This window comes from Somniosus microcephalus, chromosome 7 (assembly GCF_052327205.1).
Source record: "Somniosus microcephalus isolate GS21.2 chromosome 7, FLI_Smic_1.0, whole genome shotgun sequence".
NCBI lineage: Eukaryota > Metazoa > Chordata > Chondrichthyes > Squaliformes > Somniosidae > Somniosus > Somniosus microcephalus.
The window spans coordinates 240639531-240663653 of record NC_140993.1 but is presented as its reverse complement, the minus strand read 5'-3'; the positions used below and the strand labels follow the sequence as shown (position 1 = coordinate 240663653).

Below are 24123 nucleotides of genomic sequence, written 5' to 3'. Positions count from 1 at the left end.
TGTACAGGGGCCATCAAAAAGTAGTCCATCACCTTAAGGTATCCTCTTAAGGTGGTACAGGTTACATACACTACAAGAGGTGCCTGTGAAGATCGAGGATCTTTTCACAGCCCAATACATGGCCAAAAGGTGCCGTTCGCAAATTGAGTAGCTCCTCTCCACATCAGTGAGTACTCTGGAGGAGTAGACCACGGGTCTTAGCCTGCCGTGCCGCTCCTCGAGCAGCACAGCACTGAGACTATCCCCGCTGGCCGCTACCTCCAAGATGAACTCCTTCCCCCCATCGATGGCTCCCAGGGCTGGTGCGGTCTGCAGGTCCCCCTTGAGCTGGACGAATGCTGCCTGGCACCCCTCATCCCAACACCACTCCACTCCCTTGTGTAGGAGTCGGAGCAGAGGGGCTGCTGTGGCTGCATAATCTTTAATGAAGTCTCTGCAGTACCCCGTTAACCCTAGGAATGACCTCACACCTCTCACTGTGCTGGGGACCGGTAGCTCTTGGACCGCTTCCCTCCTCGCCTTGTCTATGGCTCTCTCTCCGGCGCGGATGGTCAGGCCCAGGAATTTAACTTCCCGCTGGCCGATCTGCGCCTTTTTCGGGTTCACTTTGAACCCCTTACACTGTAGCAGCTCCAGCAGTTCGGCCAGCAGCGGGCCGTGCTCCCCGACTGAGTCGGTAAACAAAAGCAGGTCATCCACATACTGCACTAACTGGGTGGGCTGACTAAATTCTTTTAAACTATCCGCCATGGAAGATGCTGGGGCTGTTATGAAAGCCTTGTGGCAAGCAGTTCCAAGTGTACTGTTGCCCTTTAAAAGTAAAGGCAAATTTGTACTGGTCCTCCCGCCTTCAAGGGATGGACCAAAACCCATTTGAAATATCCCGCACCGTGAATGTGGTCGCAGATGCTGGAATACTTCCGATGAGGTTGGCAACTGCTGCCATTGTGGGGGCACACGCGGGGATATTGCTGTTGAGCACCCGATAATCCACCGTGGCTCTCCATGAATTGTCCGGTTTCTTAACCGGCCAAAGCGGAGAATTAACATGGGTGGCTATGGGCCTCAACACTCCCTGCTGTACTAAAGAGGACATGGCTGCTTCCATGTCGGCCTCTGCTTCTCGGGGGAAGCTATACTGCTTCTGGGGCCGGGCCATGGGGTCCCCGTCTACTCTGACCTCAAACCCGGTGACCCTCCCGCAGTCGTGTTTGTGCATGGTAAACGCAGCCAGGTGGGCTTGCACGAATGCCTGGAATTCCCTCGGGACACCATCGACCATGAGCCCGAGGTTGTAACCCTCTTTCGGCTTCACAGTACACAGGGTCCCCTTCCCTTCCTTTCCTGGGATGACTACCACACCGCCCTCCATACCAGTGTCGGCTCCCCAGAGGCAATGATTGCGGAGATCCACGAGGATCCCGTGGCCCACGATAAAGTCGGCCCCTAGGATCCCTTTGCCTCCCTCCGCTTCCCACCTCACCAGGACGCACGTCCACTTGGTCTGGAGCGTGCCCAGCCGGATTGAGAGCGGCTTGGAAGCCCGATAGGACGTATGGAACCCCGCTAGGCAGAGGTGAGGTGGTGGGGTTAGCTGCGTGGATCACGGTGCACGATGCTCCTGTATCCAGCAGATAAGTCCCTTTAACCTTCTCTACCTCCATCTGCACGAGCGGTCTCTTCCATCCGTCATACCGGAGATCACACAGGTGGACAGGCTGCGTGGGCTCCAGTCATTGCGGGGAGTCAGATGGGGCTGAGGGAACTACAACACCGGTGGTGGCAGCTATTTTCCCCTGGCTGGCCAGGAGGAGAGACCGTAGGGACTGTATCGACTCCAGGAGTAGCTCGATCGCAGCGGGAGGGATACCTGGCCCTGCCTTTTGGGCTGGGGCTGGTGAATTCCTCCCCTTATTCTCCTTCCAGGGATTCTTACAATCCTTTCGCCAGTGGCCGTCCTTCCCACACCCGTAACAGTTCAGCTTATTCTGGGAGGGACGGTTTCCCTCCTGGTGCCACTCTTTCTTATTCTGGCCCCCAGGTTTAACCTCATCAACTTTCCCCTTGGGTTGGGGCGTCTCGATACCCCTTATATTTTTAAATGCTATCGTGAGCTGGTGGATCACCATTTCCTCGGTGGCCTGGGGGCTACGGGGGTCAAACCAGGCCGCAGCCTGGGCTCGGATTTGGGGCAGGCAGTTTGTCATTAGACAACGGAGCCAGTGGGCCAATTGGTCTTGGTCCATCAACGTTCGTGCCGGCGTTCCCGGGCACGCCCTCCGGTAGACTGGCCACAGCCTGTCTGCGAACGCCTGCGGGGACTCCCCTGGGAGCTGTACTGTTCTTTCTACACGGGCGAACGGGCTGCCGTCATTCATACCCATGGCCTCCAATATCTCATCCCTTAAGTCATCATATCCCTTCTGCCCCTTCTTACATTCATCTGATAGGGTCTGGAGGAGTTTACCCTCCAGAGAAAACAGCAGCATCTTGGCTTGCTCTGCATCATCGCAGTCATTAACGCAAGCTGCCTGTTCTATCTCTCTAAAATGCAGTGAGGGGTCTCCCTTTTCGGAGAGCTTGGGGATGTGACTAACCATGGCCCTGAGTTGCTGGGTGCCATGCGGTACCACAAACTGGTTTTGGATGGCTCCTTGTTCGTCGTCCTCGCCGGACGGGCCGTACTTCCGTTGTCGGAGGGGGTACACCGGTCCCGCTCCCGGCCTATCTAGCGGGGGCTGCTGTACCTCCCCTACCACTTCATCTTCCACCCCCCTATGCTGCCAGACCTCCTGAAAGCTCGGAGCTATGGGTGGTGGCCGTGAAACCTCTGGTTCCCTTGCTGGCTCATCTCTTTGCGCTGCCTGTGGGACCGTTCTGCTTGGGTTGCCGGTAAAGTCCGACTGGCCTGCCTTTGGGCTGATAAGGCATATCATCCCCTTAGCCCTCGCTAAAGCCATACTCAAGGTTTCTATCTCTTCTCTACAGGGGCCATGATCTGCTTCCTCAAAGCCTCGGTCGCAAGCCAGCCTATATGCTGCCTTTACTTCTTTAACCTTCTCCTCTTGTTCTCTTATCTCTTGGGTTAGGCGGGCAATTGTGTCCTGTAACCTTATCTCACTACCTCTTGCCTCTCTGACCTGGAACTCCAAACACTCCACCTTGTACCTTGCGCTACCTTTGATTTCGGCGGTCTGGCATTCCAGGCGCTCTATTTTTGCTCTTGTATTATTCTTAACTTCAGCGACCCGGCTCTCCAGGCGCTCTATTTTTGCCTGGTGTTCTTTTGCCGTCTGCACTCTTTCTTGGTTTAGTGCCTGAAGCGCCACTATCAATTTCTCCTCTGCTAAAGCCTTATCCTGTATCTCTATCTCCTTGTCCTGGATTTCTAGGGCCGATTTCTTAAGCTTGGCAGCCTGTGCTGCTACAACTCCGTCCAACAGTAGGACCTGTTTCTTGGACTGGGCTGGCCCCCATCAAAGAACCTGTTGGACAAAGGAGAGCAGTTGCAGAACCGGCAGGAACCAATTACCGGCCATCCAAGTCGATGGGCCAAGATCGATACCGTTTGTTTAATTCCAGCCCGCTCAAATCAGACAAAAGAATGAGCTGATTGAGCGTAGAGATAAGGGCTATCGAGGGGGTTATAACTAGCCTCTCGAGAAGCCATTCGCTCTCTCTCGCCTCGCCTCCTGCGCCCTGCCTCGCCATCAACCAAGGAAGAAGACCATCGAAGGAGAGCCCATCCAGAGAGGTAGGATACCCTGTCAGAGACCTTTTAATTACTGGGGTATGTCTACCTGGACAGTGAAGTCTATGCAACAGCGGGACCACGTGACATCGGCAGGCAACAGGGCAAAGGGGCAAGGCTTTTCTTTCAACATCTCAGACCGGTGAGCATTATACTTCTGACCCATCGCAAGATAATCTAGCTAGGTGTAGAGGGTGGGAGTTAAGGGGATTGCTGAATTGTCATTTTAGCCATTTTCCCTCGATGTGCCATTTCTCCTCCCCTGTTAAGTGTAAGTGTACTGCATTCATATCATCCTTTTGTATAGTATTGTTATCTTATTTTCTCTGTTAATAAATTTTGGTTTTCTTTGTACCAAACCACTGGTCTGCTCATTTGTCTATATCGCTATCTGCCAATAAATCCGGGGATCAGAACTAAGGGGTGAGCGATCCGAACCGCTTAGAGATAAGGCAGCCAGAGACATAACCGACTGGCCAAAGCAAGTAGCAAAACCCCCTACAATGGAGTTCCCAGAAAGATGGGCACGGATTTGGGAGGCGACAACACGTTCAAGGACTTTGGAGAGGAAAGGGAGTTTGGAGGTGGGGCGGCAGATTTGAAGGAGAGGGGACAGTACCTGAGGAGAGAAAACTGTTAATACTGTCAGCTAACATGGGAGCCAGAAAAGGAAGTTGGGTGGTCAGCAGTTTAGTGGGAATAGGGTTGAGGGAGCGGGAACTGGGTCTCATGGACAAGATGAGCACGGAGAGGTCATGAGGGGAGATCGGAGAGAAACTGGAGAAAGATGCAAATTCAGGGCTAGGGCGGGGGATCCTTAGAGGAAGCTTAGTCCGGTGGGCTAGGGGAAGGGAGGGAAGTGGCAATAGCAGCTGATTGGATGGTCTCAGTCTTAGAGACAAAGAAGTCCATGAACTCCTTGCACTTGTTGTTGGAGGTGAGGGTGGAGGAGACGGGAGATTTTTATAACTAATAAATGGAAATGTTCAAAGAAAATTTAAAAAAACATATAATTCTTTTAACGCCCCTATGATGTTTCTCCAGGGTTGCTCGCAGTAGAGTCCAGGAGATGAATCTTTAATTCCTGGTGACTCCAAGACAATCCTGGAGGGTTGGCGACCCTACTTGTATGTCACAGGACCCCGCCCGACTTGCCTATTGAAAGGGGCCTACTGCCGGAAACAGGCAGGAGCTTCAGCCGCTCGGCAGTAGGCCCTTTCACAAATGGTGATAGCCAAAGTGTCGCCGGGATTGGGGCGGTAAGTCTACCGACCCCATTTTGAGGCTGTTCCATCCGCGATATCACTGACTAGGCCAAGTTAAAATCGTCTCCAAAGGAAGAAAGTCCAGATACCTGACTAATAAAAAGTGAAGGACATGTACAGTAGGTTCCAAAGTATCATGTAGCCTGACTCACCAATGAAGATACGCTTAAGTTAAATATATAATACATTTCTTTTTATATTGTTGGTCTCGAACAAGAAAACAAGTTACTGATCTGGAGCGTTTAAGTTGCTCCTTTTGATTGCTTTTGGTATTTTGGCAGGCCCTTTTTTGTACACAGAAGCTCATAAACATAATCTTGTAAAGGCAAGTTTAAAATAAGGGGAGGGCAATCTCTAAAGGCGATGGTTTCAGGATTGAATCAAACATTAACAATAGTGCTCCATGGTTGTCACAACATGAGCCTGGAAATTACTGTGATCAAGCATTTAAAATAAATGGGTTTAATGCCTCTGCTACAATAGTAGAGGGAGGAATTTGGTACAAGCACATTAAGCATTCAAATGATAGCATTGCTTACAGTAATTTCCAGGTGATAGTAATTTTTTTATATAACCAAAGTAGGGCTAAAGAAGTCCACCAGTCAAAACATTTTGTCATTTTCACATTGGAAGTCCAATTGAGGAACCCCCAAAAAATCTCACAAATAAGAATCAGACTAGATTTGACACCTCTCAACATGTTATCTGTGATGAATATTTGTCAAAAACCTCTTTGTCTGCACAAGTTTTTAAATAACAGCTGCATCCCTGGATAACAAAGAATAAAATGCAGAAATTTAATGGAAACTGTGAGATTCTCTGTCTGGCTATTTCTCTATCTGCCTATGTCCCTTGGCATTTAACTCCAATCAAGACCAGTCAAATGGGATTCTTTCCAGGGTGTTCAGTCTTTCTTGTAGCTATTTCTTTTTTTTTGAGGGAAAGGCTAGATTTTGTACTGAGTAAAATGATAATGTCATTACTGGGGAGTGGATCATTTTTTCAGGTTTGTCACTCAGTATCAACCTCAGGTACACTCAGATGCAGCTTGAAACACCCTTTACTCTGTCCCAACAGACTGCTAACCTCAAAAAAGCACCTGCTGCCAAACCAAGCTAAATTTTCCATTTCCCACACTAGCCATCCTTTTGGTCTGTTTGAAAGAGAGTGCCAATTTGTGCCAACAGATGGGCTCTTTGCTCCTATGGGTTGATGCCCACGAAGAGTTGGGATGAGACTTCAAGTTATTCTATGCTGGAACGTTATAACCAGCAGAAAGAGGAGACTTTCATCCCATCAATCTGCATTGGATCCCAGGTTCATTCAATCCATGTTATCTGATTTAAGCCAGGGCAGTGCTGTTGGACTATGGAAGAGAGAAAAAAAGGGTCCCCTCTCCAGATTGCTGGTGTGTGCGTGTGCATGTATGTGTGCGTGTGCGTGTACGTGTGCATGTACAATTTCATGTTTCACCATAGCATGTTAACAGAAAACTGGAAAACCAAATAAAAATGCTGTTTGACAAACTGTCGGGTACATTTTCCACTGTTCTCATCTAGGTCATTTTCTGTATTCTAGGAACTAATGTCCAACGAAGCCAGTCTAACGGTTCAGGGAAAGAAGAAAATGTCAGTGAGTGAGCGGTTGCGTGCAATTCAGAGCTGCATCCAAAAGCTGCGATTCCTTGTTGATGAGGTATAATATAGTAAAGAAGTATTTCATTACAATCCAGCATTAGTTTTTCAACCTGAGTGTTAAACCTAATGACATGGCAACAAACTGATCTGTTTTAATATTCATATTGTTTGTTTTTCCCTAACCCCTGAAGGAACAATCCTCAATTTATCACTTGAATGCGGGTCAAGAAGGCCATGACATAGAACACCAAATGAATCATAGAAAATCATAGAAATTTACAGCACAGAAGGAAGCCATTCGGCCCACCCTGTCTGTGCCGGCCGAACAAGGTCTATCCAGCCTAATCCCACTTTCCCACTCTTGGTCCGTTGCCCTGCAGGTTACGGCACTTCTAGTGCATACCCAAGTACTTTTTAAATGTGATGAGGGTTTCTGCCTCTACCACCCACTCAGGCAGTGAGTTCCAGACCCCCACCACCCTCTGGGTGAAAAAAGTTCTCCTCAACTCCCCTCCACTCCTTCTACCAATTACTTTAAATCTGTGCCCCCTGGTTATTGACCTCTGTGTTCAGGGAAATAGGTCCTTCCTATCCACTCTATCCAAGACCCTCATACTTTTATACACCTCAATCAAATCTCCCCTCAGCCTCCTCTGTTTCAAAGAAAACAACCCCAGCCTCTCCAATCTTTCCTCATAGCTAAAATTCTTCAGTCCTGGCAACAGATGAATGCGTGGCTAAAGGGATGGTGCAGGGGGGAGGGCTTTAGTTTCCTGGATCACTGGGTCTGCTTCTGGGAAAGGTGGGACTTGTACAAGTCAGACGGTTTACACCTGAACCAGAGGGGAACCAATATCCTTGCGGGGAGGTTTGCTAGCACTGCTGGGGGGGGTTTAAACTAACTTGGCAGGGGGATGGGGTACAGAGTGGAGCTATAGTAGGGGGTGATTTACAGCCAAATACAGAGGGAAAAACAAGTCAGCTGGGAAGGCAAAGCAAATATGTGAAGGCAAAAGAGAATATGGCAGGGCTGGAAGGCATTTATTTTAATGCAAGGAGTCTTGCAAATAAGGTGGATGAACTGAAGTTGTTGTTGAACACATGGGAGTACGATATTGTTGCTATCACGGAGACATGGTTGAGGGAGGGTCAGGACTGGCAGCTCAATATTCCGGGGTATAGAATCTTCAGGCGAGACAGAGGGGGGTGTAAAAGGGGAGGGGGTGTTGCAATATTAATTAAGGAGTCAATTACTGCTGTAAGGAGGGATGATATATTAGCGGGTTCCTCTAATGAGGCCATATGGGTAGAACTTAAAAACAAAAAGGGGGCAAGCACTTTGCTGGGAGTGTACTATAGGCCCCCAAACAGTCAGGGGGAGATAGAGGAACAGATATGTAGGCAAATCTCAGAAAAGTGCGAAAATAATAGGGTAATAATAGTGGGGGATTTCAACTTCCCCAATATAAATTGGGATAGTCAGAGTGTGAAAGGCTTAGAGGGTGCAGAATTCTTAAAGTGCATCCAGGAGAGCTTTTTGAGCCAACATGTAGAAAGTCCTACAAGAGAGGGGGCGGTACTGGACCTAATTCTGGGGAATGTAGCCGGGCAAGTGGTGGAAGTGTCAGTAGGAGAGCATTTTGGCGACAGTGACCACAATTCGGTGAGATTTAAAGTGGTCATGGAAAAAGACAAAGACGGCCCAGAAATAAGGGTCCTAAATTGGGGGAAGGCCGATTTTAATATGATAAGGCAGGATCTGGCCAAATTGGACTGGGAGCAGCTACTTATAGGAAAATCCGCATCAAAACAGTGGGAGACTTTCAGAAGGGAAATAGAGAGAGTACAACGCCAACATGTTCCTGTAAAGGTCAAGGGTGGGACCAACAAGCAAAGGGAACCTTGGATGACAAGGGATATACAAAAATGCATTAGAAATAAAAGGGGGGCTTTTGGCAGTTACAAAAGACTAAAGACAGAAGAAGCCCTAGAGGAGTATAAAAAATGCAGGGGCATACTTAAAAAAGAAATTAGGAGGGCGAGGAGGGGCCATGAAATAACACTGGCGAGCAAAATAAAGGAAAATCCTAAGATGTTTTATAAGTATATTAAGGGCAAGAGGATAACCAGGGAAAGGGTAGGGCCCATTAGGGACCAAAGTGGCAATCTGTGTGTAGAGCCAGATGATGTAGGCGGGGTTTTAAATGAATTTTTTGCATCTGTGTTCACTATGGAGAAAGATGATGCAGACATAGAAATCGGGCAAGGGGGCTGTGACATACTTGAACATATTAGCATCGAGAGGGAGGAGGTGCTAGCGGTTTTAGCAGGCCAAAAAGTGGATAAATCCCCAGGCCCGGACGAGATGTATCCCAGGCTGCTGTGGGAGGCAAAGGAGGAGATTGCAGGGGCTCTGACACAAATTTTCAGAACCTCTCTGGCCACAGGGGATGTACCAGAGGACTGGAGAACAGCTAACGTAGTACCATTATTCAAGAAGGGTAGCAGGGATAAACCAGGGAATTACAGGCCAGTGAGCCTAACATCTGTGGTAGGGAAATTATTGGAAAAAATTCTGAGGGACAAAATTAGTCTCCACTTGGAGAGGCAAGGATTAATCGGGGATAGTCAGCATGGCTTTGTCAAGGGTAAATCATGTCTGACAAATCTGATTTAATTTTTCGAGGGGGTGACTAGGGGGGTGGATGAGGGAAATGCTGTGGATGTGGTTTACATGGACTTCAGTAAAGCTTTTGACAAAGTCCCGCATAGGAGACTGGTCAAGAAGGTAAGAGCCCATGGGATCCAGGGTGCCTTGGCGCGTTGGATCCTAAACTGGCTGAGTGGCAGGAGGCAGAGGGTGATGGTCGAAGGTTGCTTTTGTGACTGGAAGCCTGTGTCCAGTGGGGTACCTCAGGGATCGGTGCTGGGACCCTTGTTGTTTGTGATCTACATAAATGATTTGGATGAGAATGTAAAAGGTATGATCAGTAAGTTCGCAGATGACACGAAAATTGGTGGGGTGGTAAATTGTGAGGAGGAAAGCCTCAGGCTACAGGACGATATAAACGGGTTGGTCAGATGGGCGGAAAAGTGGCAAATGGAATTTAACCCTGAAAAGTGCGAGGTGATGCATTTTGGACGGACAAATAAGGCAAGGGAATACACAATGAGTGGTAGGACCCTAGGAAGTACAGAGGGTCAGAGGGACCTTGGTGTACATGTACATAGATCCCTGAAGGCAGCGGAACAGGTAGATAAGGTGGTTAAAAAGGCATATGGGATACTTGCCTTCATTAGCCGAGGCATAGAATATAAGAGCAGGGAGGTTATGATGGAGCTGTACAAAACGCTGGTGAGGCCACAGCTGGAGTACTGTGTGCAGTTCTGGTCGCCTCACTATAGGAAGGATGTGATTGCTTTGGAGAGGGTGCAGAGAAGATTCACCAGGATGTTACCTGGGATGGAGCGCCTCAGCTATGAAGAGAGGCTGGACAGGCTGGGGTTGTTTTCCTTGGAGCAAAGAAGGCTGAGGGGGGACCTGATTGAGGTGTACAAAATGATGAGGGGCATAGATAGGGTAGATAAAGAGGAACTTTTCCCCTTAGTAGGGGGGTCAATAACAAGGGGGCATAGATTCAGGGTAAGGGGCAGGAGATTTAGAGGGGATTTGAGGAGGAACTTTTTCACCCAGAGGGTGGTTGGAATGTGGAACTCAATGCCTGAAAGGGTGGTAGAGGCAGGAACCCTCACAACATTCAAGCAGCATTTGGATGAGCACTTGAAATGCCATTGCATACAAGGCTATGGACCAAATGCTGGAAAATGGGATTAGACTGGACAGGGATGGATGGGCGGCGCAGACACGATGGGCCGAAGGGCCTCTTTCTGTGCTGTAAAACTCTATGACTCTCTATGACATCCTCGTAAATCTTCTCTCAAATCAAATCAACTTTTATTGTCATTGTTAGTGCACAAGTGCAGTACAACAAAATGTAGGCTTGTGGCTCCCGAGAGTGTACAATTTGGATTAGGACACTTAAACATTCAACATACATTTATACATTTGGCTTGCAGTATATTAGCATAAATATGACCATAATAAAGTGCATTGGCAGATGTGCAGGCTTTAGTGTTTATTTGTGGAGTTCAGTAGGATGACAGCCCTGGGAAAGAAGCTGTTCCTAAATCTGGTCGTACGGGTGCGAATGCATCTGTAGCGTCTTCCAGATGGTAGGAGGGCGAACAGACTGTGGCTGGGGTGGGTAGGGTCTTTGATGATGGACCGTGCCCTCCGTAGGCAGCGTTTCTGATATATATGCTCTATGGTCGGTAGCCGGGTGCCGGTAATGCGTTGGGCAGTTTTGACTACCCGCTGCAGGGCTTTCCGGTCATGGGAGCTACAGCTGCCATACCATACCGTGATACAGTTTGTCAGGATGCTCTCTATAGTGCAGCGGTAGAAGTTAGAGAGGATCAGGGGTGACAGATTACATCCCTTCAGCCTCCTCAAGAAATATAGGCGCTGCTGGGCCTTCTTCACCAGAGAGGAGGTGTTGAGGGACCAGGAGAGGTCTTCCGTGATGTGGACTCCGAGGAACTTAAAGCTGGCCACCCTTTCCACCTCCGCCCCATTGATGTGGATGGGGGTGTGACTTCCGCCTTTGGACTTCCTGAAGTCGACGATTATTTCCTTTGTTTTCTTGGTGTTAAGGGCCAGGTTGTTGTTGGCGCACCACTTCACGAGATGCTGGACCTCCTCCCTGTAGGCTGACTCATCATTGTTGGTGATCTGGCCTACTACCGTGGTGTCATCTGCAAACTTGATGATGGTGTTGGAACCATTAACAGCCACACAGTCGTGGGTGAAGAGGGAGTAGAGGAGGGGGCTCAGCACACATCCTTGTGGGGCCCCCGTGTTCAGGGTCAGGGGGGTGGAGGTGTGGTTACCTAATTTGACAGTCTGTTTGTTAGGAAGTCCAGGGTCCAGTTGCAGAGGGAAGTGTTCAGGCCAAGAGTTTGGAGTTTGGTGGCCAGCTTGTTGGGGACGATAGTGTTGAATGCTGAGCTGTAGTCTATAAACAACATTCTGATGTAGTTCTCCTTACCATCTAGGTGATTCAGTGCCGAGTGTAGAGCAGTTGTGATTGCATCCTCCGTTGATCTGTTTGCACGATAGGCAAACTGGTGTTGGTCAAGGGAGGCAGGAACACTGGCTTTGATGTGGGCTAAGACCAGTCTCTCGAAACACTTCATTATGATGGGTGTGAGTGCGACAGGTCGATAGTCGTTCAGACACGTCACAGCCGCTTGTTTAGGCACAGGAATGATGGTGGCGGTCTTGAAGCATGTAGGGACTACTGCCTGGGCCAATGACAGATTGAAGATGGCGGTGAAGACATCAGCCAGCTGATCAGCACATTCCTTGAGTACCCGTCCAGGGATGCTATCCGGTCCAGCAGCCTTTCGTGTGTTCACTCTGCGTAGAGCGCCCCTTACGTCGGAGGTCAACAGAGTGAGCACCTGGTCTTCTGGGGGTGGCAAGGCTTTGGTAGCCGGCTCCTTGTTGTCCCTGTCGAAGCGAGCGTAGAAGTTGTTAAGCTCCTCCGGAAGGGAGGCGTCGCTGACCGGGGGACTGGTGTTTTTGCCCTTGTAGTCAGTGATGGACTGGATGCCTTGCCACATGCGCCGGGGGTCCGAGTTGTTGCGGAAGTGATCCTCTATCCGCAGTGTCTGTTTCCTTTTGGCAGTCCTGATACCCTTTTTTAGGTTGGTCCTAGCTGCACTGTAAGCCGCCGCGTCGCCAGATTTAAATGCTGCGTCGCGTGCTTTCAACAGTGAGCGGACCTCTCCGTTCATCCAGGGTTTCTGGTTGGGGTATGACCTGATATTTTTGTGGGTCGTGATGACCTCGACGCAGCTGTTGATGTAGAATAGCACTGTGGATGCGTATTCCTCGATGTCATTATGGGCAAACATGCCCCAATCAGTGCGTTCGAAGCAATCCTGAAGCTCCGATACTGCCCCCTCTGGCCATACTTTCACTGCTCTCATTGATGTTCTCTCTCTTTTGATGAGCGGTTTGTATGCCGGGGCTAGAAACAGGGAGAGGTGGTCAGACTTCCCAAGGTGGGGGCAGGGAATGGCCTTGTAAGCGTCTACAATGCTCGTGTAGACTCTGTACCTCCTCTAGTGCAATCACATCCTTCCTGCAATGCTTTGGAGTGAGTTGTAAGCCTGGAGTTCAGTTAAAGGGCTTTAGTGATAAAACAAACCACGGCAATGACACATTAGTTGTTTATGAATGTCAGCAGAAGCCCAAGATTGAATGAATCATGGAATGATACAGCACAGAAGGAGGTCATTCGGCCCATTGTGCTGGTGCTGGTTCTTTGAAAGAGCTATCCAATTAGTCCCACTCCCCTGCAGTTTCCCCATAGCGCTGTCATTTTGTTTCCCATCAAGTATTTATCCAAGAGAACAGTTGCTACTCTCCCTAGTATCTGTGATTTGTTTTAACAACGCATACTGAAGTTATTTTTACACTGAAGTTTTTCAGGTATTGAATTCGATAGGTTGGAGAGCCCTAGACTGATGAATTAGCACTCAAACATAGTGTTATGGTCACGGATGTCCATGTGACAAAAGTAAGGGACTCCAGTAATTCAAGTTACAGAACATTGACATTTATTTAACTGTTGTTTAACAATTCCATCCCAAACAAAATATAACACAATGATGGGTAAACCCAGATAATCCCCTTATGTAGCATTGTAGCTATAAAATAAAGGGTGATTCAGGAAAGAGTGTAATTGTGTTGTACTTAGCACTCTCACCTCTGGGTCAGAAAGTTGTGGGATCAAGGTCCTTTACAGGACTTTATTTAGGTTGTCACTTCAGTGCAGTACTGAGGGAGTGCTGCACTGTTGGAAGTACTGTTTTTCAGATGAGATGTTAAACCAAGGTCATGTCTGTGATGAAATATGCCATTCATCACTCATCTGTATTCTCTGTGTGTGATCGTGCCTGTGACTGTGGTTTAGTTTCAGTTTCATCTCCCTCACCTCAGTTCCGTTTCCTCACTTGTATTGTGTGTAGGGCTCCGCCCATACCTGGCCCCTATGTAAGCAGGCCCAGCGTGTCTCACATCCAGTACAGCAGACATCTGGATGGGAGACACTTCTCCACTGTGTGTTACCTTCTAAGTTAATAAAAGCCTTGCTTTGTTCCGCTAACATTGAGTCTCGGATTTATTGAGGCACATCAATTTTATTAACTTATTTTTCAACACAATGGATCAACTCTTGAAACCCGAACGTTTGGATTTGGACCAGCATGCTCCGGACGCATCGGCACGCTTCGGACACTGGTTTAAGTGTATGGAATTCTTCCTGGACAATTCCACAGCCATCACAGCCGCTACGGACGCTGAAAGTATGAAACTCGGGATCCTGCGGAATTGGGTAAGCCACCGGGTTTACCCCCTCATCCAAGACGCCGACACGTACCTGGCCGCCTGCGACATCTTAAAGGCGCATTACCAGCAGCCTACGAATGAGGTGTATGCTAGGCATCTGCTCGCTACTCGCGCACAGCGACCTGGGGAATCGCTGGATGAGTTCCTAGTCACCCTGAAAACGCTTGGCAAAGACTGCAAGTGCCAAGATGTAAAAGCCGCAGTGTACACTGACGAGCTTGTTCGCGATGCCTTTATCACAGGCCTCAGCTCCACTTACATCCGGCAGAGACTGCTGGAAAAAACGGGATTGGACCTGAAACAGGCTGTGGACACAGCGCGATCCCTGGATGTGGCCCAGAGAAACTCGGACGCCTACTCTTCAGCCCGCGCCGCCCACGCCGCCACGTGTGCACCAAGGGCGCCGCCATCTTGGAAGGCATCTTCCCCGCCCGGCAGCCTGACACCGTCGGGGCCCCGCTCTCCCCCCAGAAGCCCTACGACAGCCGCGACGCGTCGGGGACCCAACTGCTACTTCTGCGGGCAGCCGAAGCACACCAGAAACCTGTGCCCGGCGAAAGGCACCACCTGCTTTAAGTGCGGTAAGAAGAGGCACTTCGGGAAGGTGTGCAGAGGGAACCCCGCTGGAAAATCCGCCACCGCCGCGTGTGCGCCGTGGGAGCGGCCATCTTGGACGCCATCTTGCCCGACCTCGTGGGGTCCGCCATCTTGTGAGCAGACAGCATGGATGCCATCTTGTCTCGATCAGGGCCCTACAGTGGCATCGGTCACAGTGGACCAGACCAGGCCGCACCCGCTATCCAGATCAATGGTGGACATCGAGGTAAACGGGTGCGGGGTTAAATGTTTAATTGACAGTGGAAGCACGGAGAGCTTTATCCACCCTGAACTAGCACAACAACTCTCCCTAACGGTGGTCCCTACTCGGGGTACCATCTCTATGGCTGATAAAACCCAGACATCGACCATTATGGGTTACTGCACGGTACAATTGTCCATTAACGGAACTGTATACGATAATTTTAAAGTACTAATCATGAAGAATCTATGTGCGAGCGTGATCTTGGGCCTGGATTTCCAGTGCCACCACCAAAGCATCACGCTCAATTACGGTGGGCCCCAGCCGCCCCTCACAGTGTGCGGTCTGGCTACCCTGAAGGTAAAGCCGCCTTCGCTATTCGCGAACCTTACCCCTAACTGCCGGCCAATAGCGACCAAAAGCAGGAGGTACAGCTGGGAGGACAGGCGGTTTATCGCGACCGAGGTAGACAGGCTCCTGAAGGAGCGCATTATTGAACGCAGCAACAGCCCGTGGCACGCCCAAGTGGTGGTGGTAAGGGGTAGCGAGAAGAAATGGATGGTGATCGACTATAGCCAAACGATCAACAGGTACACCCAACTAGACGCCTACCCGCTACCCCGCATATCAGAAATGGTGAACCAAATCGCCCAATACCGGGCGTTCTCCACCATCGACCTCAAGTCAGTGTACCACCAGCTCCGTATCAGACCAGAGGACCGCCCGTACACCGCCTTCGAGGCGAACGGACGCCTCTACCAATTCCTGAGAGTCCCCTTTGGGGTGACGAATGGGGTCTCGGTCTTCCAGAGGGAGATGGACCGCATGGTCGATGACCACCACTTGCAGGCAACCTTCCCCTACCTCGACAACGTCACCATTGGCGGTCACAACCAGCAGGATCACGACTCGAACCTCGAGAGGTTCCTGAAAACCGCACAACAACTCAACCTCACTTACAACGAGGACAAGTGCGTTTACAACACCACGCGCCTCTGCATACTAGGCAGCGTGGTGGAGAATGGGGAAATCGGACCAGACCCCGACCGATTGCGCCCCCTACAGGAGCTGCCCCTGCCCAACACTCCCAAAGCCCTGAAAAGGTGCCTGGGGTTATTTTCTTATTATTCCCAATGGGTCCCCAACTACTCCGACAAACCCCGCCCCCTCTTGAAAGCATCCTCTTTTCCGCTCTCTGCTGAGGCCCACGCCATCTTCAAAAGCATTAAGCGGGATATTGAGCGGGCCACACTACAGGCAGTGGATGAGAACACTCCCTTTCAAGTGGAAAGTGATGCGTCTGACTTTGCCTTGGCGGCCACCCTCAACCAGGCGGGGCGGCCCGTAGCTTTCTTCTCGAGGACCCTCCAAGGGCCCGAGATCAGACACTCCTCCGTGGAAAAGGAGGCCCAAGCCATCGTGGAGGCAGTGCGCCACTGGCGCCACTACCTAGCCGGCAAACGCTTCACCCTACTTACCGACCAGCGGTTGGTAGCGTTTATGTTTAATAATAAACAGAAGGGGAAGATCAAAAATGATAAGATTCTCAGGTGGCGGATCGAGCTCTCCACCTTCGAGTATGACATCATTTACCGGCCAGGGGCCCTTAACGAATCCCCCGATGCCCTCTCACGAGGGATGTGTGCCAGCGCCACCGGGGATCAGCTACAGACCCTCCACAACGACCTCTGCCACCCAGGGGTCACACGGCTGTTCCACTTCATAAAGTCCCGCAACTTACCCTACTCGATTGAGGAAGTTCGGTCTCTGACCAGGAACTGCCGCACTTGCGCTGAGTGCAAGCCTCGGTTCTACCGCCCAGATAGAGCCCACTTAATCAAAGCTACACGGCCCTTCGAGCGGCTCAGCTTAGATTTCAAGGGCCCCCTCCCGTCCGTCGACCGCAATGTTTACTTCCTGAACATTGTGGACGAATACTCCCGTTTCCCATTCATCTTCCCCTGCCCAGACATGACCAGTGCCACGGTCATCAAATGCCTCAACAGCCTGTTCTGCCTGTTCGGTATGCCGAGCTACATCCACACGGATAGGGGGGCGTCCTTCATGAGCGAAGAGCTACGCCAGTACATGCTGTCCAGGGGGATCGCCACGAGCCGTACCACCAGCTACAACCCCCAGGGTAACGGCCAGGTGGAGCGAGAGAACGGGACAGTATGGAAAGCAGTCACTCTAGCTCTAAGGACCAAGGGCCTCCCTATCTCCCGCTGGCAGGAAGTCCTCCCAGATGTGCTCCATTCGATACGGTCGCTATTGTGTACTGCCACTAATGCCACGCCTCATGAACGAATGTTTGTTTTTCCCCGGAAATCCACCTCAGGCGTATCCATGCCGTCATGGCTTTCCACCCCAGGTCCGGTATTGGTACGAAGGCATGTGAGGGGCCACAAGACGGACCCTCTCGTGGATTCAGTGCACCTACTCCACGCCAACCCCCAATACGCGTATGTCCGGCACGCCGACGGAAGGGAGGACACCATGTCCATAAAAGACGTCGCCCCAGCCGGTAACGACAACAACCACGACAACAGCAGCAACAACGATCACAGCAACTCTTACCCACCCACTACTCTTTCATCATCCCCGGAAGAACATCGACCAATGGTACCCCCACCAACTACCCCTTCAACAACCCTGGCGGCGCCCCCGGCAGAGACCCAGGAGGCCACCGGGGACACCCAGCCGACACCCGCGGCACCACAACCGCCACATCGGTCACAGAGGACTATCAAACCCCTGAACAGACTAAATCTATAGAAGGGGTGAATGTGATGAAATATGCCATTCATCACTCATCTGTATTCTCTGTGTGTGATCGTGCCTGTGACTGTGGTTAAGTTTCAGTTTCATTTCCCTCACCTCAGTTCCGTTTCCTCACTTGTATTGTATTGTGTGTAGGGCTCCGCCCATACCTGGCCCCTATGTAAGCAGGCCCAGCGTGTCTCACATCCAGTACAGCAGACATCTGGATGGGAGACACTTCTCCACTGTGTGTTACCTTCTAAGTTAATAAAAGCCTTGCTTTGTTCCGCTAACATTGAGTCTCGGATTTATTGAGGCACATCAATGTCGTCTTGTTCTGGTACTTCAACTGGACATAATAGATTCCAAGGGACTAATCGAAGAAGAGCAAGAGTTTTCCTTGTGTCCTGGCCAACACATCTCCTTCAACCATCACCATAAAAAACAGACTAACTGGTCAATCATGTCATTTGTTGTAATGAGACCTTGCTGTGCACTAATTGGTTGCCAGTTTTACCTCCAAAACAATGGTTACACTTAAAAATAAAATGTAATGGCTATGATGTGCTTTGGGATATCCTGAGGACTCAGTAGAATCATAGAATGATACAGCACAGAAGGAGGCCATTTGGACCATCGTGCCTCTTTGAAGGAGCTATCCAATTAGTCCCACTCCCCTGCTCTTTCCCCATAGCCCTGCCAATTACCCCCTTCAGGTATTTATTCAATTCCCTTTTGGAAGTTATTATTGAACCTGCTTCCATCGCCGTTTCAGGCAACGCATTCAAAATCACAGCAACTCGCTGCGTAAATGTTTTCCCCTCATGTCACCTCTGGTTCTTTTCCCAATTAACTTAAATCTCTGTCCTCTGGTTACCAACCCTTCTGCCACTGGAAACAGTTTCCCCCTATTTACTCTATCAATACCGTTCATGATTTATAACACTAAATAAATACAAGTTCCTTCTTCTTTCGCTTTGGAATAAATATATAAAAACATTTTTAATTGATGAATTCTGCTGAGGCTAATTGCATCTCATTTGCCCAATTTCCAAATTTTCCAGGAAAGATAAGATATTTGTAATTGTGATGATCCGATTATCAATAAATTATGATACATTTTTGAATCAAAATCAAAATATCACATTGTTGATTGGACCAGTGGTGCAACTTATTATTATGCTATGCACTAGGAGATCCAGGACTGCCTCTCATCAGTGAGTTATAAATCTTAGATCATCAGACATGGAACTGTGCTGTGTTGAGTTGCATCATTAATCAAGGAATTATCCTGGTTTGTAGATCGACTTAAGCACTCCCTAATTGCCGACAACATACTGGTGTTGGTGAAGGCCATCGAAGTAGCCATAGCAACCCATACAGCCTTTCACCCAGACTCCAAGGTGTATAGCCCAAAGGCAATGAAAAACAACACTTGAAGCTAAAAATATATCAAAGGACACAACCACAAATTGTGATGTTTCTGTTTGTTAAAATAAGTTTGCAGCATAACAGAACATGACTAAATGCAAAGCAGAGAAGTTTAAAAATCACACTATTGATTTACATTATTTTTATATTTCAGCCGCAACATACTATTCCAGATGTGTTCATTTGGATGCTCAGCAGCAACAAGAGAATTGCGTATGTACGGATTCCAGCTAAAGACATCCTGTATTCTGAGAAAGAGGATGAGAAAGGAAAGGATTGTGGGAAGATTAAGTCACTATTTCTTAAAGTAAAACATTTTTTTGCTATAGAAACATCTCAAACCTTGTATTGATTCTAAAAAGAAAAAGAAGGCGTGGTTCAGTTTATTCCATTTATGTCCCGTTGTGCTGTGCATGGTTTCTGCTCTACAGGGTAGGTAGGTGGGCATCCTGTTTCTAAGTCACCGGCATTCTGACAATGCCATTTTGTGACTGGCCATTTCACTTGGAAGCGCATAGGAGCAAGCTGCCAGGCTTGCATGCTAACCTTTTGTCCCTCACTGTTGGAAGGTGTCTGACCTCCACCCAGAAAATTCTGTGGCAGTCCAAGCAGGACTTGGGAACATAGGAACAGGATTAGGCCATTCAGCCCCTCGAGCCTGTTCGACCATTCAATTGGATCATGGTTAATCCGCACCCCAGCTCCATTTACCCACCTTTGCTCCATATCAACAACAACAACAACAACTTGCATTTATATTGCTGCTGCTGTTGATATGGAGCAAAGGTGGTTAAATGGAGCTGGGGTGCAGATCAACCATGATTCAACTGAATGGTGGAACAGGCTCGAGGGGCTGAATGGCCTAATCCTGTTCCTCTTCCTTGATACTCTTACCTAACAAACATCTGTTGCTCTCAGCCTTTAAGGTTTCAGTTGGTCTAGCATCCACAGCCTTTTGGGGAACAGAGTTGCCGATTTCTACTAACCCATTGTGGGGAACTTGCTTTGTGGGGGCAATTGCAGGCATGTACCCACATCCGACTACACCATTGGCACCAATCCGCTGCAGCTCTTCCTCTATACTATAAGAAAAAATAATTCCCAGTGACTTTTCTTATGGTCTATCTGAGTTTCAAATTATGGGTAACATTGCACTCAAGGCTCATGCCCACTAAGAACTGCACTAGAAGTGCCGAAAATCATTTCATTTACGATCCTACAAGCCAGCAGAAAAAAAGAGAATTCCATAACATTAGTCTGGGGCTGAATTCAAACACAAGCCCCAAGCATTTTAATGGATCAATGTACCTACTTCCCCCACTCAACCCTGAGGGTATTTAGTTCTCTGATTAGATATAACTCACAATATGTTGTGATCGCTTTTGATTAAAATGAATAAAAATGGCTGTCACTCTGGCATCATTTGCAATGTAAGTTTTTTATATGTGCATCCTTTAAGCTGCCAGGGAAGCGTGTCATGGGATGGACCGTACAAGCAAAAGTGGATATTTACCTATGGTTGGGTTCAACCAGACATGCGGACACTCTTTTGAAAAACTTACCCGACGGATTTGAGCCAGAAATTCCAACAAGCAGCACTGGGCATCAGGTTTCTCTACCTCTCAGTATTCTTTATAAAGGTAGGTGTGACAGATCAACGATCCATCCTGTTTCAATTCATAAGAAATTCTTATATTTTATCTTTTTATATTAACTTGTAGCTAGAGCAGTGCTGCGAGATATTTAACATGGACTAGAGCCAGTGATCCCCCAGAGGAAGCTATTAGGGCTGGAATTCCTCTGGTTTGCACCAGGGACCGCTAATTTCCTGAGTGTAGAGCAGAGCAAAAAGGGGCCTAGACCTGTTATGCCAGGTCTCCACCCACTTTGGGTTGCCTGGGGACTTCAGGACTACTTTTTGGGGAAGGGGGTGCAGGTGAGTGCTTGTACCAACAAAGGCACAAGCATTAAAATAACATGGAAATGATACGTGTGTGGCGGAGCCACCAAAGGACTCAGATCGTTTGTATATAATTCCTTTAACAACATGTTAGCTACAGACCGAATCTGTATCTTTATTTATGCTGTTTAACTGTACAGGGCTTGGTTACTTTAACAGCGCGGTTAAAACATGATGATGTCACGCCGTTCATCACGTGATTCCCCATTGGCGGGAAAATGTCATGACATCATGACGTCAGCCACGGGACCGCAGGGGCAGTCCTCGTGGAGCCTCCAAAGAGAGCAGACCTACATCCGATGTTATCCTGCAGTTTCTTGTTAAAACCTGTTTGTTTCATTAAAGTTCGTTTTGTTTGATCGCCTGAGTAGAACTCAGTCTTTTAGTTAGGAACCCATGTTCCTACACGTGAATCATTTCACAGCGCCTCCCATCTCATTTTCTTATTTTCCTCTAACAGCACTGGAGGATGCCTATTCAGGGAAGGTGGGGGGGGGGGGGTGGGGTGCAGGTGCGGCGGCGTTGGCAGAAGTAGGCCTCGGGCCTTGCACCCATCCCCCATCAGATCAGAGTAAGCAGGATCCTGGGTTCAGACCTGTGGCTAGCAGGATTAGTGCAAGTCTGGAGGCTTTCTGGCTGCCGTTTTTGGACAAGAGCCAGAAGGTCCTGCAACTGGCAGCCATTACTGCTGCCACAGGACCCTCTCACGCTTGTAGCAGTGACTGGATTTCTGCACTTGCTTCCAGCACAAGGCCCGAACAAGGGCCAGGCTTGTGCCCGGGGCACTTCCGGCCTATTTTAGCGACCTGATCCGGTAAATATGTGTGGGGTCAGGACAGGTGGAGCACACTGTAGGTACGCTCCATCTGACTTGTGCCAGGTGGATGAGAGGGGAAGGAAAATCAATCTCAATTGTCTGCAGCTTGGAACATACAGCTGTGGGATCTAGTTTAAACCACAGCTAATCAAGTGGCATATCTTTTGAAAGGATAATGACTTTCTGTGTGATGGCTTTCATTTTATTTGATGAAATGCAAATGCAAGTGACGTTGAACCAAAGTGTTCATAGAATCCTAGAAATTTACAGCAGAGAAGGAGGCCATTCGGCCCATTGTGTCCATGCCGGCTGACAAAGAGCTATTCAGCCTAACCCCACTTTCCAGCACTTGGTCCGTACCTTGTAGGTTATGGCACTTCAAGTGCATATCCAAGTACTTTTTAAATGTGATGAGGGTCTCTGCCTCTACCACCCTTTCAGACAGTGAGTTCTAAACCCCAACACCCTCTGGGTGAAAAAAATTCTCCTCAAATCCCCTCTAAACCTCTGACCAATTACTTTAAATCTATGGCCTCTGGTTATTGACCCCTCTGCTAAGGGAAATAGGTCCTTCCTATCCACTCTGTCTAGGCCCCTCATAACTTTATACACCTCAATTTTGTCCCCCCTCAGCCTCCTCTGTTCCAAAGAAAAGAACCCCAACCTATCCAACCTTTCCTCATAGCTAAAATTCCCCAGCCCAGGCAACATCCTCGTAAATCTCCTCTGCACCCCCTCTAGTACAATCACACCCTTCCTGTAATGTGGTGACCAGAACTGCACGCAGTACTCTAACTGCAGCCTAACTAGTGTTTTATACAGTTCAAGCATAACCTCCCTGCTCTTCTATTCTATGCCTCGGCTAATAACGGCAAAGTATCCTGTATGCTTTCTTAACCACCTTATCTACCTGTCCTGCTACCTTCAGGGATCTGTGGACATGCACTCCAAGGTTGGATGAGCCCCATTATTTATGACATGATGCTGGTGCTGTGGGACTGCAGCATGCAGCCCAGGCACTTTGTTCTGCAGGTCAGCCAGCTATCTCCAAGTGTAATTCAGTTATGACTGGTCAAGGCAGTAATTGGGTATGTAATACCTGGACCACATGTAAGTTGGAATTCAGTCAAGCTGGTGCCATGCACTGTGGTCATCTCCTCCCATTGTGTGAATAAAAAGAGGAAAAAGAAATACTTCAAATGCTGTAAATCTGAACTAAAAACAGAAAATACTGGAGATACACAAAATCTGTGGGGAGAAAAGGCAGGTTAATGTTTTAGGTGTAATGTCTGGAATATCTGGAGCACTACGATTCGGACCTGCTGAACTCTCTGGGCTGATCCACAATCCCATACAGTGAGGCTCCAAGATGAGCTTCATCTCATCAATATACCCCAATACAGTATTTGTATCTTGCATGCACTGCACATCAAATGTGTGTGGTCTAGTAGACCAGAAGTGGTCTATTGACATTTCCCGTTTTTCTATTTCTGTGGAGTCTTCTCCCCATTGTTTCACTGAAGTCCACTCCCCAGTGTTTTTCTGTAAGCTTGCCGCCTGCTTCCCAACTTCTGGGCAACTTGCTCTGCAGTGTTTCTATACAGGTCTGCCCCAGATATGGTTTTTACCTTTTTGCCAGGTACAAAACTGGACAGGGCCTGTTAGAGTCAAGGCGGGCGGGTGGTGGGTTGGGATCGTGGCTTGAGTTCTGAGATATGCTTTTCAAGTGATGAAAATTCATGTAACACCTCTATAACTAAAGCTTTCACAAGTGCAAAAATGTGACTTTTGCCTTAAAATTCAGAGTTTTGTGTTCGGTTTACATTTTAGAAGTTTCCAGACCAACTGCTCAAAAACTGGACTATCCAAGACTGACTTGGTGCCAATCCTATCCCCAGCTCCACTGATGTTTCTGTGCACCTGCTCAGTGATGTTTCTATCATATTTGATAGTCAGTGACTCACTAAAATGATTGCTCTTGGATCTTTCTACTAAAGGAAATGAAAATATCCTAATAAAACATCTCCCTTTAATGGACTTTACCCTATTTATATACCAGGGAGCGACAAGAAAGATTGTGTGAGAGAGAGAGCGAGAGGTTGCAGGCTAGAAATGAGGAATGGATCACCTTAGAATTATAGAATGATACAGCAGAGAAGGAGGCCATTCATCCCATCATGCCCGTGCCGGCACCAATTAGACCCATTCCCCTACCCTTTCACCATA

General features: G+C 48.6%; 2 protein-coding genes across 2 annotated transcripts in view; one reads left to right on the top strand and one right to left on the bottom strand.

Annotated features, from left to right (window-relative positions):
- The window catches only part of LOC147115177 (fer-1-like protein 6), a 904394-nt gene that overhangs the window by 153652 nt on the left and 726619 nt on the right, over nt 1–24123 (bottom strand). The gene's annotated exons all lie outside the window — the stretch shown is intronic.
- The window catches only part of LOC147115183 (fer-1-like protein 6), a gene marked incomplete at its 5' end in the record, with an annotated part of 214587 nt that overhangs the window by 52614 nt on the left and 137850 nt on the right, over nt 1–24123 (top strand). The window contains 3 exons of the mRNA XM_085993912.1: nt 6595–6711; nt 19275–19427; nt 20580–20760. Coding sequence (XP_085850038.1) covers nt 6595–6711; nt 19275–19427; nt 20580–20760 — 451 coding nt within the window. The remainder of the gene's footprint in view (nt 1–6594; nt 6712–19274; nt 19428–20579; nt 20761–24123) is intronic.